Source organism: Pituophis catenifer, unplaced genomic scaffold (assembly GCF_029215685.1).
Source record: "Pituophis catenifer annectens isolate HBS135680 unplaced genomic scaffold, rPitCat1.0.hap2 SCAF_2, whole genome shotgun sequence".
In the NCBI taxonomy this organism is placed as follows: Eukaryota; Metazoa; Chordata; class Lepidosauria; order Squamata; family Colubridae; genus Pituophis; species Pituophis catenifer.
Window position 1 is genome coordinate 114,374,932 of NW_027256882.1, and position 16,577 is coordinate 114,391,508.

The following is a 16,577-nucleotide window of genomic DNA, read 5'->3' on the forward strand; positions in this document are numbered from 1 at the left end:
ATGAAATGGGTCGCAAAGAAACCTATTATCTGCACATGTTGAATTGCGACTCAATGGCTCAGCAAGGCATCAAAGTGAGACCTGTCCTCCTGAAAAGGAACAGCCTGGATTCAGTTGATTTTAAGAGACATCCACACCATCGCAGGAGCAAATCTCAACAAGTCCGATTTAAAGAGGATGGAGCAGATAATCCAACAGTTGTAGAATCAGAGCTAGAGGCAGGAGATACCCAAGATCCATCTGTATTGGATAAAATACAAACCTCCCAAGCCCATAACTTATTAAACGATTCCTTCTGTTTGTCGCCATCTTGCAAAGGATTACAAAATATTGCCATACAGACTTCTCCAAGCCTCAGGAAGCACTTTCCAGTGTTTAAAAAGAAAAGAATTACAACAAGCAAATCTCTAACGGAAATGCCAAAAGAGTCTGAATATGCTTTTCAAGTCAACGGCAATCTTTCTCAACAGGACATTATTTCGTCTAGTCTCTCTTACTTGAGTATCACTCAGCGTTTAAATGATGGGCCAAAAGCAACAGCAAATACTTTATTCCAAAGGATACCTAAAGCACAAAGCAATGGCCCTGTCCATTTGGGTTCTGATCAACTCGCAATATTAGAAACAGCCACAGTTTCTACCCAGGTCCCTGAATATGCACACCTGGGTTCTGCACTAGACAATTTTTCCATTTATCCGGACACACAAGTGGATTTAAGGAGCTCCACTGATCCTTCTCCCACTAAGAGGGAATCTGAAGAAATCTGTTCTGTGCTAGTGGAGTCCGAAAACCTGACTTGTGTAAGTCAGAACTGTAATGATGCGCAAATGGGTCAGAATTCATGTGAAGAGAAATGCTACACTGAGCTGCCATCTAAGAATGACATCAGCGCTAAGGAAAACTTTCTCCCATTGTCTCAGTTTCACCACAATCCTTTACCCTGCTCTCTCTCAGAGCCTCAGCAGTCAGTACAACTGCAAGTAGACACTGGCCCTAAGATACAGATGAATGACAACCAAACAACATTATTCACTATCAACAGTGTGTCACCCCTTATTCCCTCTTGTCAATCTGTAACAGAAAACATTTCCACTAATACCAAAGTGCCACCGTACAACAACTGCTTAGAAGGCTTTCACATAAATGCCTATCTTTCAGGGGCTGAAACAAAATCGGAAAAGAAAGAGATTAAAGAAATTAATCAAATTCATTTGGCACACAGTGAACTCTGTGCCCTACAAGGCAGACTTCAGTCCGTGGAGGAATCTTTGCTGTCAAACCAGGAGAAGATTAAAGTCCTCTTGAATGTAATTCAAGACATGGAAAAGGCCAGAGCCCTCAATGAAGGGTATGTTGTGATCTTATATTTACAATTACTTTATTCAAACTAACTATAGAGTACATTATTTGCTTTACATTTGACTCTCATGTATATTCTTAGGAAAACAGTTGTTTAGAAAAACCACATTTTCTATGCTATTTCTACACTGCTTTTTCTTCATTGTAAATTTTATTCAATAATCTTTTCAGCTGCCTTTTCAGCCTAAATTTTATGCAATGTTTTTGGTAAGAGTTATCAATGTTAAAGTAAAGCTGAGATGCTAAAATTTTGCTAGTCTAAGAAGGTTTCATTCTCCTGCGCTCTTTCGTTCTGATTCAAATAGTGTTAAATTATACATCGGACTAGCACAAATCTGATTTGTTGGCAAAAACGTATTAAAAACATCTGCCCCCCAATGTTTTTTTTTTTAAAAAAAGTTTCATCAGCTACTGAATAAACTGGTAAAAGGAAAAGAGAATTCTCAAGATCATCCTGTAAATTTTGTAGTAGTAAATTCTTTTTACTGCTGTCTTCTTTTTAAATAACCACATATATAACCATAATTTCATATATACATACATATACATACATATGTACATACATACATACATATATCAAACTGAATCTAAGAATTTAAATTAGAAGTGATGTTTTATATATAACCACTACCTTTCTGACTTATATTCATTTTTCTTGATATACATATTATTAAATTCTACTGGCTGTAAGTACTTACAACTTTAAGTAGGGAACTGTTATGCTAGGACATAGAACTCCGTGAAACCTTTTTCCTTACAAAAAGTATTATCCTTTGATTACTGCCCACTTACAAAGCTACCAAAAGAAGAGTATATTTTATACCTCTTTTTATGAAAAAAAAAATAACTGGATTTGGTTAGGACTCGTGGTCCTTTTATGTGGATCTAACAAAAAACATTTCTAACATTTCAAGTTAGAATATCATTATTACAGGATATAAATATGCTTTCACACATAGTATTATTTGCTGCTATCTCAGGAAACCCCCATTGATTCTAAAATCAAGAATTATGGGATTAAATATGTGAGTGCTGCAAAGATTAAATTGGTTTACTTTTCTTAAGGATGCATATACTGATGGACCAGTAACCTATCCCTTTAAAGATACCAGCTTTTTAATGATAAAAACTTACTTTGAAATGGAACTTCTAGAAAGCAAGCTACTCAATCAAATGATCACCGTAAATGGATGGAACTCATTTTACCAATTTTTAAAGATATTTTTTTCAAAGAACCTCTCAAAAATTGGAGAGCACTGATGCTGTACAAAAGAAATGGAAGAGAAACTTTTTAAATAACTGCGAATGATTTATCCCATATCCCAAAATATAATATGTTGTCTCAAATAAAATGTACCAAATAAGAAGAGTAAAAATTAAATAAATCACATGAATAAAATCACATAAAAGAGAAAGGTGTAAACTAAAAATGAAAATAATTTACATCTCAAACTCAGGAGTGATGTGAGCAAATCTGAGTCATTTGCTAGGCTTTCATAGCAGTAACTCTTCAACAGGCCCAACTTCCTGCTCATTGCCAAATTGTGATATTCTGATTGGACAAGGGCAACAGTCTGCTTGGTCCAGACAGAACAAGAGCCATGTTTAACAGAAGGAGTGTAATTCACTGTAGGGAAACATTATAGAAATTCCCTAATTATTGTGAATGTCATAGTACCCCCTAATTTTCAGACTGCTTCTATTATAATAAACTACTTCATGCTCATTGGCTGTCATGCTACTGCAATTAACATATTTGTTCCACTCAGCCAGAAACATTTACACTAACCCCCTTCATTATAGGGACATTTTAAAAAAACCCATGTCCTACATATTCAACAAGAAGCAAAACTGGTTCCTTTTTTTTTTTTTAACTTTCCTAATCAATCAACATTAAATTTGTATTTCCTACAAGTATGGTTTTTTTAAATATTTAATAAAGTTGAAATGTTTGAAATATTTAAAACCACTGGGAAAAAATTACATTATTAAACAATTTATATTTTGCTTTTGTGCAATTCTTACCTCGAGTATACTCCAAGTCTAACTTAATTTCATTCATCCCAGTGTATTTGGCTATGGGTCCCCTTTCCGTAATATGAATTTCTGTGAATTCATCTCATTTAGATCATCTGTATTTAGATGCACTTGAGGTACAAGGTGTGGAAGCGTGATATTTGCTCTGAATGTTAAAAATACTGCCAAAGCAATTACAACCTGAAATGCACAAACAATATCGGTTCCAATTTCTGTATCTATGAGAGGAACTTAATAGCCATAAAATGATTCATTAGTGTGAAAGGCAAGGTTTACTGCAGTTCTAATTGCGTAAGTTCAGGACCAGCAATGCTTCAATAGTCTTTAAGAACTAGTGAAATTCCATAATAGCTCTAAAATGTGTTTGCCAACTTCAGTCTTCACTGATGCAGTCATAATGTTAACAGTTTTTAGATTCCTTAAGTAAAAAAGATCCTTTGCAGAGGAAAAATACAACAACCATTCTTACATTGTCATAAGCTTATGCTACTGTAATTAAAATATTTATTTCACTTGGCTAGAAACAAGCCTAAATCACACAGGAAAATGAAATACTTCAACAATGGTCCAAAGCCAACTTGGTCTCATAGATAATATACTCGTTCTTTAAGAATTAATGCTTTGTCCCTCATGTATTCTTGGAACTCTCATCTGTTGTTTTATGAATAAAGGAAGCATTTATTTACTGAACTAGATTTTCCCTTAGTGCTGAATATGTGTATATGCATTTTTGTTTATCTTCATGTGCACAATAATTATAGAATGACACAAAGGGGAAGGGAAAGTCACCAAAATATACCACAACAGAGAGAGAGAGAGAGAGAGAGAGAGAGGAGAGAGAGAGAGAGAGAGAGAGAGAAGAGAAAAGAAAGAAAAAAAAAAGAAAGAAAGAAAGAAAGAAAGAAAGAAAGAAGATTGATAGATAGATAGATAGATAGATAGATAGATAGATAGATAGATAGATAGATAGCAGTGGTGGGTTTCTACCAGTTCACCCCAGTTCAGGTGAACCTGTTGTGGTGGTGCAGAAGGCTCTGCTCACCCACCCAGATGTCAGCATGGATGCTCTGTGCATGCACAGAAGCGCTGCTTGCGACTGAAGCAAGTGCGGATGTGCACTCACAGTTCCAAACTAGTAGTGAAGAGAGAGAGAGAGAGAGAGAGAGAGAGAGAGAGAGAGAGAGAGAGAGAGAGATCTTCAGCACAAATAACAGTTTCTCTTATTATGCTATAAATGTCTGTTTCCTTAGTTAGGTATTCAAGAGACAATTTGGTGTAGTGGTGAAGCCTTCAGACTAGAAACCGGGAGACTGTGATTTCTAGCTCCGATTGCCTTAGTTACAAAACCAGCAGGCCGATGTTGGGCCAATGACAGCCCTAGGAAGCAGGCGGGTGGCAAGCTATTTCTGAAATCTTGCCCAGAAAAGTACAGAAACTAGTTCAGCCAGTTGCCAGGAATCAACACTGATTCAATAGCATATCTCTCTCTCTCTCTCTCTCTCTCTCTCTCTCTCTCCTCTCTCTCTCATCTCTCTCTCTCTCTCTCTCTCTCTCTCACACACACACACACACACACACACACACACACACACACACACACACACAGAGAGAGAGAGAGAGAGAGAGAGAGAGAGAGATTCTCTTGGAGTCTTTTTAACAATGTTATAGCATTGTAATCCAGTGCTGAACTGGTAGTGATAAAAGCTATGGGTTCAGCAAAACGGTAGTAAAAAAAAAGCTACCAGTTGGTCCAAACCGGTATTTCCAACAATCAGCTGTGCCATGCAATTTATATTTGCTAGAAAGCAGGAAATCCTGCTTTCTAGCGAATCTAAATAGTGTGGCACAGCTGTTCCTCCCCCCTCACTATTCTACTTACCTTGTTAAATGTCCTTTTTCCACACAAAGTGCATGTTTGGCATGCGCTACACATGCATGTGCAGCATGCATTTGGTGCACATTGTGCATGCTCAATGTGCTTTGGCATGCACCGCACATGCACGGGCAGCGAACCGGTGGCAAACCACTGAGGATTTCACCACTAGTGTAATCCAAAAGCATTACAAGAGGACCAGCAGAACTTGGCCAGTGTACAAAAAATCAAGCAGGATCAAATTTAGTTAGCACACAGACAGGAGTTCATTAAAGAATCCTAGGACTTAAACTAGTCTGGGAAACAACATTTTTTTTGGAAAAGCTCAGATGGCAATGTCAGACAACCTCTGCTTTGTCAAAAGGAAAACAACACATACATGTCCAGTAGTCACAAAGAGTCAAGCTCAACACTTCAGTTTCATGAAAACTGGTTTTATGGTAGCACAAAACTATTCTATTAGAAAAGGAGTAAGATGAGTTCCTCAGAAAGCAGTCTGGAATTCATTTGAGGCTGAATAATCAGTCAACAACTCCTGGCTAATTATTATTCTTCAGGCTGAGAATCCCACTAAAGTCATTTCACATGGAGGTCATTTCTTTGTAAAGAGGCCTTTCTCCATGATGATGAGCCATGGTGGTGCAGTGGTTAGAGTGCAGTACTGAAGGATACTTCAGCTGACTGCTAGCTGCAGTTTGGCAGTTCAAGTCTCACCAACTCAAAGTTGACTCAGCCTTCCATCCTTCCGAGGTGGGTAAAATGAGGACCCAGATTGTTGGGGGCAATAGGCTGACTCTGTAAACCACTTACTGTAGAGAGGGCTGTAAAGCACTGTGAAGCGATATATAGGACTATGTGCTATTGCTATTGCTATGATTCTTGATTTTGATGAATGTGTGCCTTGATTTGATGAATAATCAGCCTTGATTATTCCCTAAAATTATGTCTACTAGAACTGGATTGTAATAATATGGTCCACTAGCAGCAAATATATTACTAAAATAAAAATGTGCCATCTTGAAAAATTTAAGATGTTTATTTATGTTCCAAATAAAAATTGTACGAATTAGGAAGATTATGGAACAGAAAATGATGCAGTAAATGTATAAACAGAAGAAACCCATGGATCTTTAGCATTCCCCTAAGTGGGTTTTTTTTTTTTTTGAATTGTCACTATTAATCTGTGCTTCATATGAATTTCAAGAGCTTATTTTTATCCCAACATATATTTTATTTATTTATTTATTAGTCCAATTTATATGCCCCCCTTCTCCGTAGAGTCAGGGCAGCTTACAATGCATTATAGCAATAGCCTGCATACTTTTTTGTATATACCTGCTTATTAGGGCTTTCAGGCTCCCCTAAGCGGTGTTGTTCTATACAAAGTTGGCTTATTGCCCCCACAATCCGGGTCCTCAATTTACTAACCCCGAAAGGATGGAAGGCTGAGTCAACCTTGAGCCTAGTGAGATTCGAACTTGCAGTACTTGCAGGCAGCTGGCAGCGAAGTGCTAGCATTTAACAGCACTTTAATCTGCATCACCGAGGCTCTTATATGCAGTCACAATGTCTACTGAGAGTTGTGCTAAACAAATACCTTCAGAGAACCAGCCACTTCTCAAAGCAAAGCAGCCACTCTAAATCATCTGATGAGAATGAATGAATAATAGACAAATTAGTAAATAATTGCATTTATGCTTAAAGCATCTCAAGTGCTCCTGTAAAAACCTAACAAAAGAAGTTAGCAACAGATGACAATTGCATAATATTAGCCACACTTTATTCCAGTTATGACAATTAGTCCTTGACTTCTAACCACAATTGAGCCCAAAATTTATGTTGCTAAGCAAGACAGTTGTTAAGTGAATTTTGCCCCATTTTACAACCTATCTTGCCACAGTGGTTAAGTGAATCACTGCAACTGTTAAGTTACTAACACAGTTGTTAAAGTGAATATGGCTTCCCCCATGGACTTTGCTTGTCAAAAGGTCGCAAAAGGTGATCGCCGAGATGGCGCAGTGGTTAGAGTGCAGTACTGAAGGATACTTCAGCTGACTGCTAGCTGCAGTTCAGCAGCTCAAATCTCACCAGGCTCAAGGTTGACTCAGCCTTCCATCCTTCCAAGGTGGGTAAAATGAGGACCTAGATTGTTGGGGGAAATATGCTGACTCTGTAAACAGCTTAGAGAGGGCTGTAAAGCACTGTGAAGCGGTACATAAGTCTAAGTACTATTGCTATTGCTATCGCATGACCTCGGGACACTGCAACCATCATAAATATGTGTCAGTTGCCAAGGCCTTAAATTTTTATCACATGACCACAGGAATGCTGCAATGGTTGTAAATGGGAAAAACAGGGATAAGTCACTTTTTTCAGTGCTGTTGTAACTTCAAATGGTCACTAAATGAAGTGTTGTAAATCAAGGACTACCGGTACTATAAAAAGATAATGTACCATTGGTTTATGCCTAGCTCTTCCCCATCAGATATATTTTAAGAGTCGGTCGAGACTTCTTCCATGTCAGTGAAAGTGACCATCTGAATATCCTCCCTGGTACTGTAAATGATAACAGAATCCAATGCAGATTTTCTTGGAAGGATATCCCCATTTTCTTTTGTGAGCTTATTCCCACCAAAATTAGACTTGCAATTAACCTTTGCCAAACTAAAACCAAAATTGTTGTAATAAATTTAATATTTATAGAAGAAAGTGAGCATAGAACATCAAGGAAATAAATGTAGAGTTGCTGATTTGATAAATAAATCATGGCAACTATTGTTTATTGCAGACGGAACTTCTATCGCACTGGTCAAGATCTCAACAATTGCAGCACTTGCCAGAACACCGCATGTATCATTTACAGGTACCTCCTATCAATGGGTAATTGTATGTATCTGTTTCAAGATGCTCTATTATTAAGTATTCCATTCACGGGTATTGTGCTACAATCTTAAAGGCAGCAAATGATCCAATCTGTTTGTGGCTGAAGCCAATGATTAAGTGCCATTGATTTCACATAATTATAGTGTGGACAAAACTTAGGAAGGGGGGAAAAGAAACAGAAAAAAAATCCTTTTTATAAGACATTTTTAAGAAGGAGCTGCTGATTTAAAACATTAAGGGAAACATTCAGCCTATTTCATAAAAATAATCTTTTTGAATTACAATTGCTAGAACAAAATAATAGTGTAAAAAAGGTTAGTTCCACTAATGACTTGTTTGACTCTTCTTTAGAAATTCAAGGACAGGGTTCACACAACTTATTCCTTAACTATGGGCTCGATAATAAAGGCACCGTTGGCTTGGTTGCACTAATTCATAACCAACCAACTTTGTTCATGCTATATGAACCTAGCCACTTAGTAATTTAAAGCTCTGTAAATTAAATCTCGGGTATCCAAAGCCTCTGTTTTACTCCATTTAGTATCAGAAAATACACAGATGAAGGTTGTATGATTGGAATATTTTTAGACTAGACAGAACCTTGTCTTTGCTGTTTTCCTTGTCTTCATGTAGGACTCAGGTCATATAATCATGGTATCTAAAAATGCTGGATTTTACCACCACAATTAAACATGCCTTATTTGTATATTTTGGGATTATGGTGGTTCTTAAATAAATCAAATGAAAAATTCCAGAAAAGAGTAATGTATATTAATTTCTGTATGAGAAGATTGGAAAATTAACCAATATTGAACAAATAAAAGAATTCATAAAATTGCTTTTTATCTCTCTGACAGCAGTCAATTAGGGAAAGCTGAAGTTTAAGTACGGCCATTCTTCTAACAGAGTTTATAATTAAGCAAAAGAGGAGTGGCATTGTATATCAAAGAAAAATTAGAACCTAAATTACTTTTTGAGGATGAAGATGGCAGGATTCTGATGGTGAAAATAAAAATTAACTTTAAACAAATACTTTTGATAGCAATATATGCACCAAATATAAATAATAACCTTCTTCAAAAAAATATATAGAAAATATTGACTTCATATTAATTAATTCAGGGCGTCATCAAGCATATAATTGAGCAAATATTATTTTCCTGAAATTCCACAATTTGGCAATTCTTGACAAAGGCACAGTTGGCTTAGTAAAACCAAACCAACTGTGTCTTTCACAAAATTTCAAACTTTGTAAAGGAAATTAATGGAATAAAGGGCAGGTCTACTCATACATTGGTAAGTAGTTAAAACTGAAAAGAAAGAAAGTAACTATGCAAATAAATTGATAGTTACTGGTTATGCACTGTTGAAAAGAAAGCAGGTTATGTGGAAATTTAAAGTAAAGCAAAGTAAAGTCTAGCCAAAAATTAACTGTATGATCAGTTTGAGGGTATATGATGCTATAAACACAGCAGATTTTTTACCTCAGTTACATTAATTAAATTAGCCTTCCACAATTAGGCTGAATGGGAATCCAGTCTAACATATTTGGAGTGCATCAAAGCACATTAAACTATCAAACAGATTTAGCATAATAAAAATTGGGATGTCTTATCATGCTATCTAGGGTTTCTTTTGATCTTTAGTCTCCAATTAAATCTAAAAGGTATTCTTTCATGTTTATTTAGGAGAGTTTAAGAGAGACGATTTACCAAAGTATCTTCGATGGTTTACAGGATTAAAGTCAATAAAAATCAAGGATTAGTGAACTTTTAAAACCTGAAAAGGGAAATTAATCCCAAATTCTCCTAGTTATTTATGTTCGCTAGACCAGGTGAGTTACTGGATGTGGGAAATGATTAATTCTTCTTTAAAGGAAGGCTAGTTGACTTGAAGGAAGCCCGTTAAAATCCCATTTGTCCCAAGAATGTTGATGTTGCTGTTATTTGTGATTGTTAGCTGCTGATGCATATCAAAAGGCCATCATTTTCCCTGAAATACCTTTTGGGAAAGATGCTACATCATAAGCACAAGTGATAAACTTCAAGTATAAATAATATTTCTAGGCTTTAAAAATGATGGCCACGCAAGAGAAATACCAGAGACATAGTCAAACTTTTATTGTTCTTCTCCCAAATGTCCTTTGAATGATAAAAATGCACTATAAATTTAGGAGAACATGCTGTAGCCCTGCTCCATTTCCTCTGCCTTGACATATATTCATAAGGAAGATATCAGTGTAATAGGATAAAGTTATTTGAATTCTCAGTGTGAAATTGTGAGATTAGGACTGCAGTCTCATGTATTTAAGTAACAGCACATACAAGACTGAGCTCGTTATTTTGCTCCCTTTTTGGGGCCTGAGTACAACATTGGGACATACTGTATAAAGAAAAAGGACTGGGACTCAAATAGTAACACCTTTATTTTCATCAATCTGACTCTGTATTTGCCCCCATGTGGATGCTGTGAGAACTGAGTTATAAATTATCTTTCAAATTTAGCCATTCTACATGAGATGCTTCTTCACTTGGCTCTCAGATGGCCATTTTTAAAAATGTACCACCATCCCAATAGAGAGCATGCTTTGCTTTGATGTCTAAATTAATACTTAAATTGCAATATAAGATGCAGTTTAAGAATTAAAATTCATTAAGGAAGCATGCATGTTGTGAAACAGTTATAATTATTCCATGGTCCATGGAATCCTGATTCTCAAATTACTATTGTCATGTTACTAATATGAATGCAGGAACAAACTACTTGAACAAATAATTCATCAATCACCCAAAATCAGGCTGATAAGTGAAACCCCTTTTTGGTAGAAAATGTTCTGTATTAGGAAAGAAAGAAGATCCGTCACTCTGGAATCCCACTTCAATTAATATATCTGACAGTGGTTTCTCTGCCAGTTTATTGGAGAACATATAAACACAAATATATATTTGCAGTTTGTAGTGTGTGTCCTACTGAGGACAAAAATATAATTGTTTAATCTGGCTGTGCAATGTATTTCAGATTCACTTTTTAGAACCACGTATCCTTTTTTCCAAAGAAACTGCATTGATTATTGCTACACTAAAACAACAAGCATCACCTGATCCTCTATATTTTCATACTAATCTCAAATTTCCCTTAGAAGAAAAGGATCAATATAGAAATGAAATAAACGAGAATAATAATCTCATGCATGTTTTATATTCCTTCGAGTCTGATGTTTTTTCTTTTCATAACCTTCTTGAAATGTAGACATACCTGTCATAAGAGTTGGACAGTATGTTTATGAACTAAAATTGGACAAATGCATACCCTAAATAGAGGCAGGAATGAAATATATTTAGTTTGTACTTTAATGCAAATGTATCAGGTAGGCAATTTGCAAAGGAATTCATGAATCAAAATAGATTTATCTGTCAGAGCACACAGGAGGCAGAAAAGGATAGTAGAAATCATTCCCTTCCATTGTTGGCAGGAAGAATAGGAAACTCCAAATTTTCTTTAGTTGTATATACATAGATATAGATGCTGAAAAATTTCATAGAACATCAGACTGAATATTCCTCACATTTAGATACTCCATGTATCCACAGAAGAAATTCATAGTCGCATCAATAGACAGAACGTTACATTTACAAACCAAAATTCATGGAAACAGCTGAAAGGCACACATAACTTACAATAAAAGAGTCCCTAGCAGGAGTCTTAGCATAATATCTAGTACAAGCACAACCATAAACTACCTGGCTATAAATTGGCAGATGAACTTACAGAGGAGCATATTTGTGTATATTTCATTCTTGGTTGTTCAGAAGTACTAATATAGATATCTTCAGGACATCCGGAGTTTTTCTAATCAGAAACAATATATTGTTATGATTATCTTTATAAAAAAGTATAAGGATGGAGTGTTTCATTGCCATCTGAACCACAAGGACAGCTTCTATTACTTTAAGAGATATTTTTGAATCTTCCTTTTACTACTCCTGAAGGAAGAATATTAAATTGGATGAGTTTAAATGCCCTGAGGGCATTCTGGAGAAACTGAGCTGCTCAAGGTACTTTGCTGGCTTTGAATAACATGGTTGCCAATATTGTGGGGTAGAAACTAATGTGTGTATGGTTAACATCTCTCAGTTTGGGCTTTAATAGACCCTTTGCCTCTCAGAATCCAGTTCTTTCAAGAGAGCTCATATTATTGCATTTTTTTAAAAAAGAAAAATCTCACATTTGCATTTCATGTGGATGTAAAACTATCAGCGAGCACAGAAGTAACTAGGCTCTATTGAAGCAAAATCATCTTTGGTTGCATAAGTTGCAGATACTACGCCGTGTAAAATTTCACCCAAGGATCCAGTTTGAGGACAGATGAAATCACTTTTAATAACAGCAATTGACGCAATATGAGTTTACGGATACAAATTGGCGAAAGCTATCTATTTAGGTGGCATATCCACACAATTACTGGTTTCATTTCCCCACAAAGGCTTCAGAAACATTTTCATACAGCCCACACAACTGTCCTCACTGTTGTCATCCTTGTCACACAAAGGATTCATGATTTGACCAATGGGGGAGTACATATATTAGCATTCAGCACATGCCTCACTGTGTGTGTTTGCAGCCACAAAAAGCTGTTCTGTGTTCATGTTCAATCTTCTGAAATGGTGACAAAACACCATGATGTTTTAATTTCAGAAGGGAGGACAAAGAATTGAGGACATGGAAAAAGGTTCCCAACAATGGGAAACCACCCACTCTATGGTACAGGAATACACAGTGTAGGTTGGTTCTTGCAGAATTTTCTACATTGCCATAGCAGAGTTAAAAGTTTTACTGACTCAGTTTAGAACACTTGGAGTAGGCCACAAAATGTAGATATAGATCTGTGGCGCCAACTCTGGATCAGTATGTCAGATGTGAAAATCTTTGTTTCCTTCCTTCCTTCCTTCCTTCCTTCCTTCCTTCCTTCCTTCCTTCCTTCCTTCCTTCTTTCTTTCTTTCTTTCTCTTTCTCTCTTTCTTTCTCTCTCTTTTCTCTTTCTCTCTTTCTTTCTCATACAAAATACAAAAGCTAAAGCATCTCACAAATTAACTTCACTAGCAGACTTGCCTGTATCATGCACTACAAACAAACTATTTTTATCTGGAAGGTTTTATAGCCTTCCAGAAGAGCAACAAAGTTAGAGCCACCTGGATCTCCAGAGGGAGTCTAATCATAGGGCGGGCACCACAATAAAGAAAGCATGTGTTTTGGGTGCAACAAAAAGGCACTATTTCACTGGGAAACACATGTACAACTGGGTATATCAGCATACTAATGACACTTCACTTTGTGACAATTATGACTTCATCCAACAGCTTTGTGTGGTTGCTAAATTGGAGTGAAGAGAAAGACAAACCCTAAAACCACCCCTCCCCCCAACATAGCAATCTAGTATCAGACCAATTCTTGTATAACACCAATTAGAATTGGTCTCAAGGAAGGAGTAAAACCATGTGTATCTCCAATTTCCAATCCTATACACTGCTACAAAAGGATACCAGCATTCAATAATTCTCTAATATCCAATGGTATTAAATGCCAATGGAAATTCCAGGAAGGCCATACTGCCCAATCCTACATTCATCCACAACCACAAGCAATGCTGTCTCAGTGCTACAACCACTTGAAACCACAATATAAAGTGTCCAAATAATCTCTTTCCTTCAGGTGCTTTTGAAGCTGGAAGCCATGCATCCTTTCAGAAACCTTCACCGTAAAAAGGAAGATTGGACAAAAATTGTCCAGTAATATTGAATCCAGGCATGGCTTCTTCAGGAGTAGCAGTCCACTGCCTCTTTCAAAGCAGGTGAAGCCTTCCCTTTCCAAAAAAAAAAAAGAAGAAGAAGAAGAAGGATTCATTACAGCTTGGATCCAACTGGATCCAACCACATGGCACCTCCTAGGAGGCATCAATCAACCAGGAGGAATATGGATTTAAAAACACAGATGACAGAATAATAACTTTATTGTCATTGTATATACATACACAGTATACCCATACAACGAAATTAACTTAACACCCAAAGACCAGGTCCAACACACATAACAATCCACAAACACACTCCCACCCAGCACTATTCCCCACCCTAAACCAACCAAACATCAGCACAACAGACCAAGTAATGCTGTCCAACAGCTCACTGATGGTGGCCCTTTAGTTCATTGTTGAGTGCAATTATAGCTCTGGGATAAAAACTATTCAGAAAACGTGTGGTCCAAGTTTTAATTGTTCTGTATCTTCTGCCAGAAGGCAACAGTCCAAAAAGATTGTAAACAGGATGTGAAGAGTTTCTGAGAATGTTATGCAACTTTCTCAAACAGTGAGATTCGAAGATGTCGTCCAGGGCTGGTACCTCGAGTCTGATGATATCCTGGGCAGTTTTAATTATTCTCTGTAGAGCTTTTTTGTCCACTACAGTACTCATGGCCCTAATGATCCTGTCCATTACTCCAAGTCCAACAGGTTGAAACTCTTCTCAGATAATTAAGCAAGTCTGTACTTCAATCAATTCCCTAGGATCTGCCCAACCAGCATATAGGTCCAAGCAAATCCAAGCAACGTTATTCAGTAGATCCTTGGCTAAACTTCTAGAAGATTCTTCTTCTTCTTTGGCTGACCTTAATTAGTTGAACTGAGTCAAAAAAATTCTTTTCAACCAGTTCATGTACAACACTAGGTGTCTTATGGTGTTAATCCAACCAAGCGTCAATAAGCAATAGTTTGTTATAATGTATAAATGAGTAATATTTTCTTGTAATCTATAAAGCAAATAATCTGGATAGATTTCATATGCATGCTCTTATATATAACATAGCAATTTTAAGTTTAATGATCTGATTTTGATATAATGCTAAACCTATTTAGTGTTTCAATACTTTTTTTTAAACTCAAGTTTTAAAGATACCACCCAATCTTTTCTTTCTTTGGAACATATTTATAGATGAGTTTTTAATATATTGATTTGTGGATTAATCTGGCCACAGTTTTTTCAGACATCTGAATAAAACCTAGAGATAGCTTAAATTGTGTTTTATTGAAAAATATTAGAATCAACCATTTTTATATAGGCTTGTTGTAATAAACATAATTTAAATTAAATTGTCCTTTTTGGTGTAATATCAAATTGTAATTTACTTCAACCTACCAGAAGATGCTTAACATTTCTGCTTGTAGTATGTTCTACAGAGACAAAGTTGTATTTGAATATAAATATAAATTAAACTAATTTCTGTAATACTAGATCATTATTTAGCTTTCTATCAATGTTCTAACATAACCAATGTTCTACCTACACAATATTCAGCTTAGTAATTTTAATGATGAATGTTTAAAAATCCAATATTAAAATCCAAGATATGATATCATTTATTATACAGTTCTTACTTTCATATTTACAGTTTATAGTCAAGGTAAGTCAGTATCTGCTTATAAAATTAATTTTATAAGATTCATATTTAATGAGAAATGTTTCATTATTAATTAAAATAACTTTTGAAACTGGACTACTTTCTACTACTTTCTGTTTTATATTCTTACATTTAATAGAGTAGGTTCACTAATGTAGACCTGTCAGTTATTTATGAATAATAATAAATCTGATATTTGCATGGCCATAAAGGGAAGAGCCACAGCCTTTAGACTAATATAACCTGGAGACTTGCAAATGTGACCTAAGAGTGAGAAAACAGGAATAAATGATGTAGAAATCTTTATTTCTAAAAACTTACACTGATAAATGTATGATAATGAGAAATTAGAAGGAAAAAAAAACAATATGAAAATGTCCAGAAAGAAAAATAATGGCAAGAAACTTTAAACAACAACCTAGGTAGTAATAAAGTAAAATAAAGTAGCACTGGGGAAATGACAGCTGATTTGAGATCATTATGATTTAAAAAAAAAAACCTGAAACAACTCTTTTGCAAACAAGCTGGAAACAAATGGTGAAAGGTGTATAAAAAATAAAACTGAATCTTAGTAAGAAAAGAAATGACAAGGAATAGCATGTGCATGTTACATTTATTTTATACAGTCAGGTCCATAAATATTGGGACATCGACACAATTCTAACATCTTTGGCTCTATACACCACCACAATGGAGTTGGAATGAAACAAATACAATGTGCGTTAACTGCAGACTGTCAGCTTTAATTTGAGGGTATGTACATCCAACTCAGGTGAACGGTGTACGACTTACAACAGTTTGCATATGTGCCTCCCACTTGTTAAGGGACCAAAAGTAATGGGACAGAATAATAATCATAAATCAAACTTTCCCTTCTTAATACTTGGTTGCAAATCCTTTGCAGTCAATCACAGCCTGAAGTCTGGAACACATAGACATCACCAGACGCTGGGTTTCATCCCTGGTGATGCTCTGC

The 16,577-nt window shown here is 35.9% G+C and overlaps 2 protein-coding genes across 2 annotated transcripts in view; one reads left to right on the forward strand and one right to left on the reverse strand.

The window, feature by feature from the left end:
* DOCK2 (dedicator of cytokinesis 2) overlaps positions 1-16,577 on the reverse strand; it is a 314,912-nt gene that overhangs the window by 181,632 nt on the left and 116,703 nt on the right. The gene's annotated exons all lie outside the window — the stretch shown is intronic.
* Positions 6-16,577, forward strand: part of INSYN2B (inhibitory synaptic factor family member 2B) — a 34,361-nt gene continuing 17,789 nt past the window's right edge. Inside the window, exons 1-2 of the mRNA XM_070934067.1 lie at positions 6-1,348; positions 8,058-8,132. Coding sequence (XP_070790168.1) covers positions 6-1,348; positions 8,058-8,132 — 1,418 coding nt within the window. The remainder of the gene's footprint in view (positions 1,349-8,057; positions 8,133-16,577) is intronic.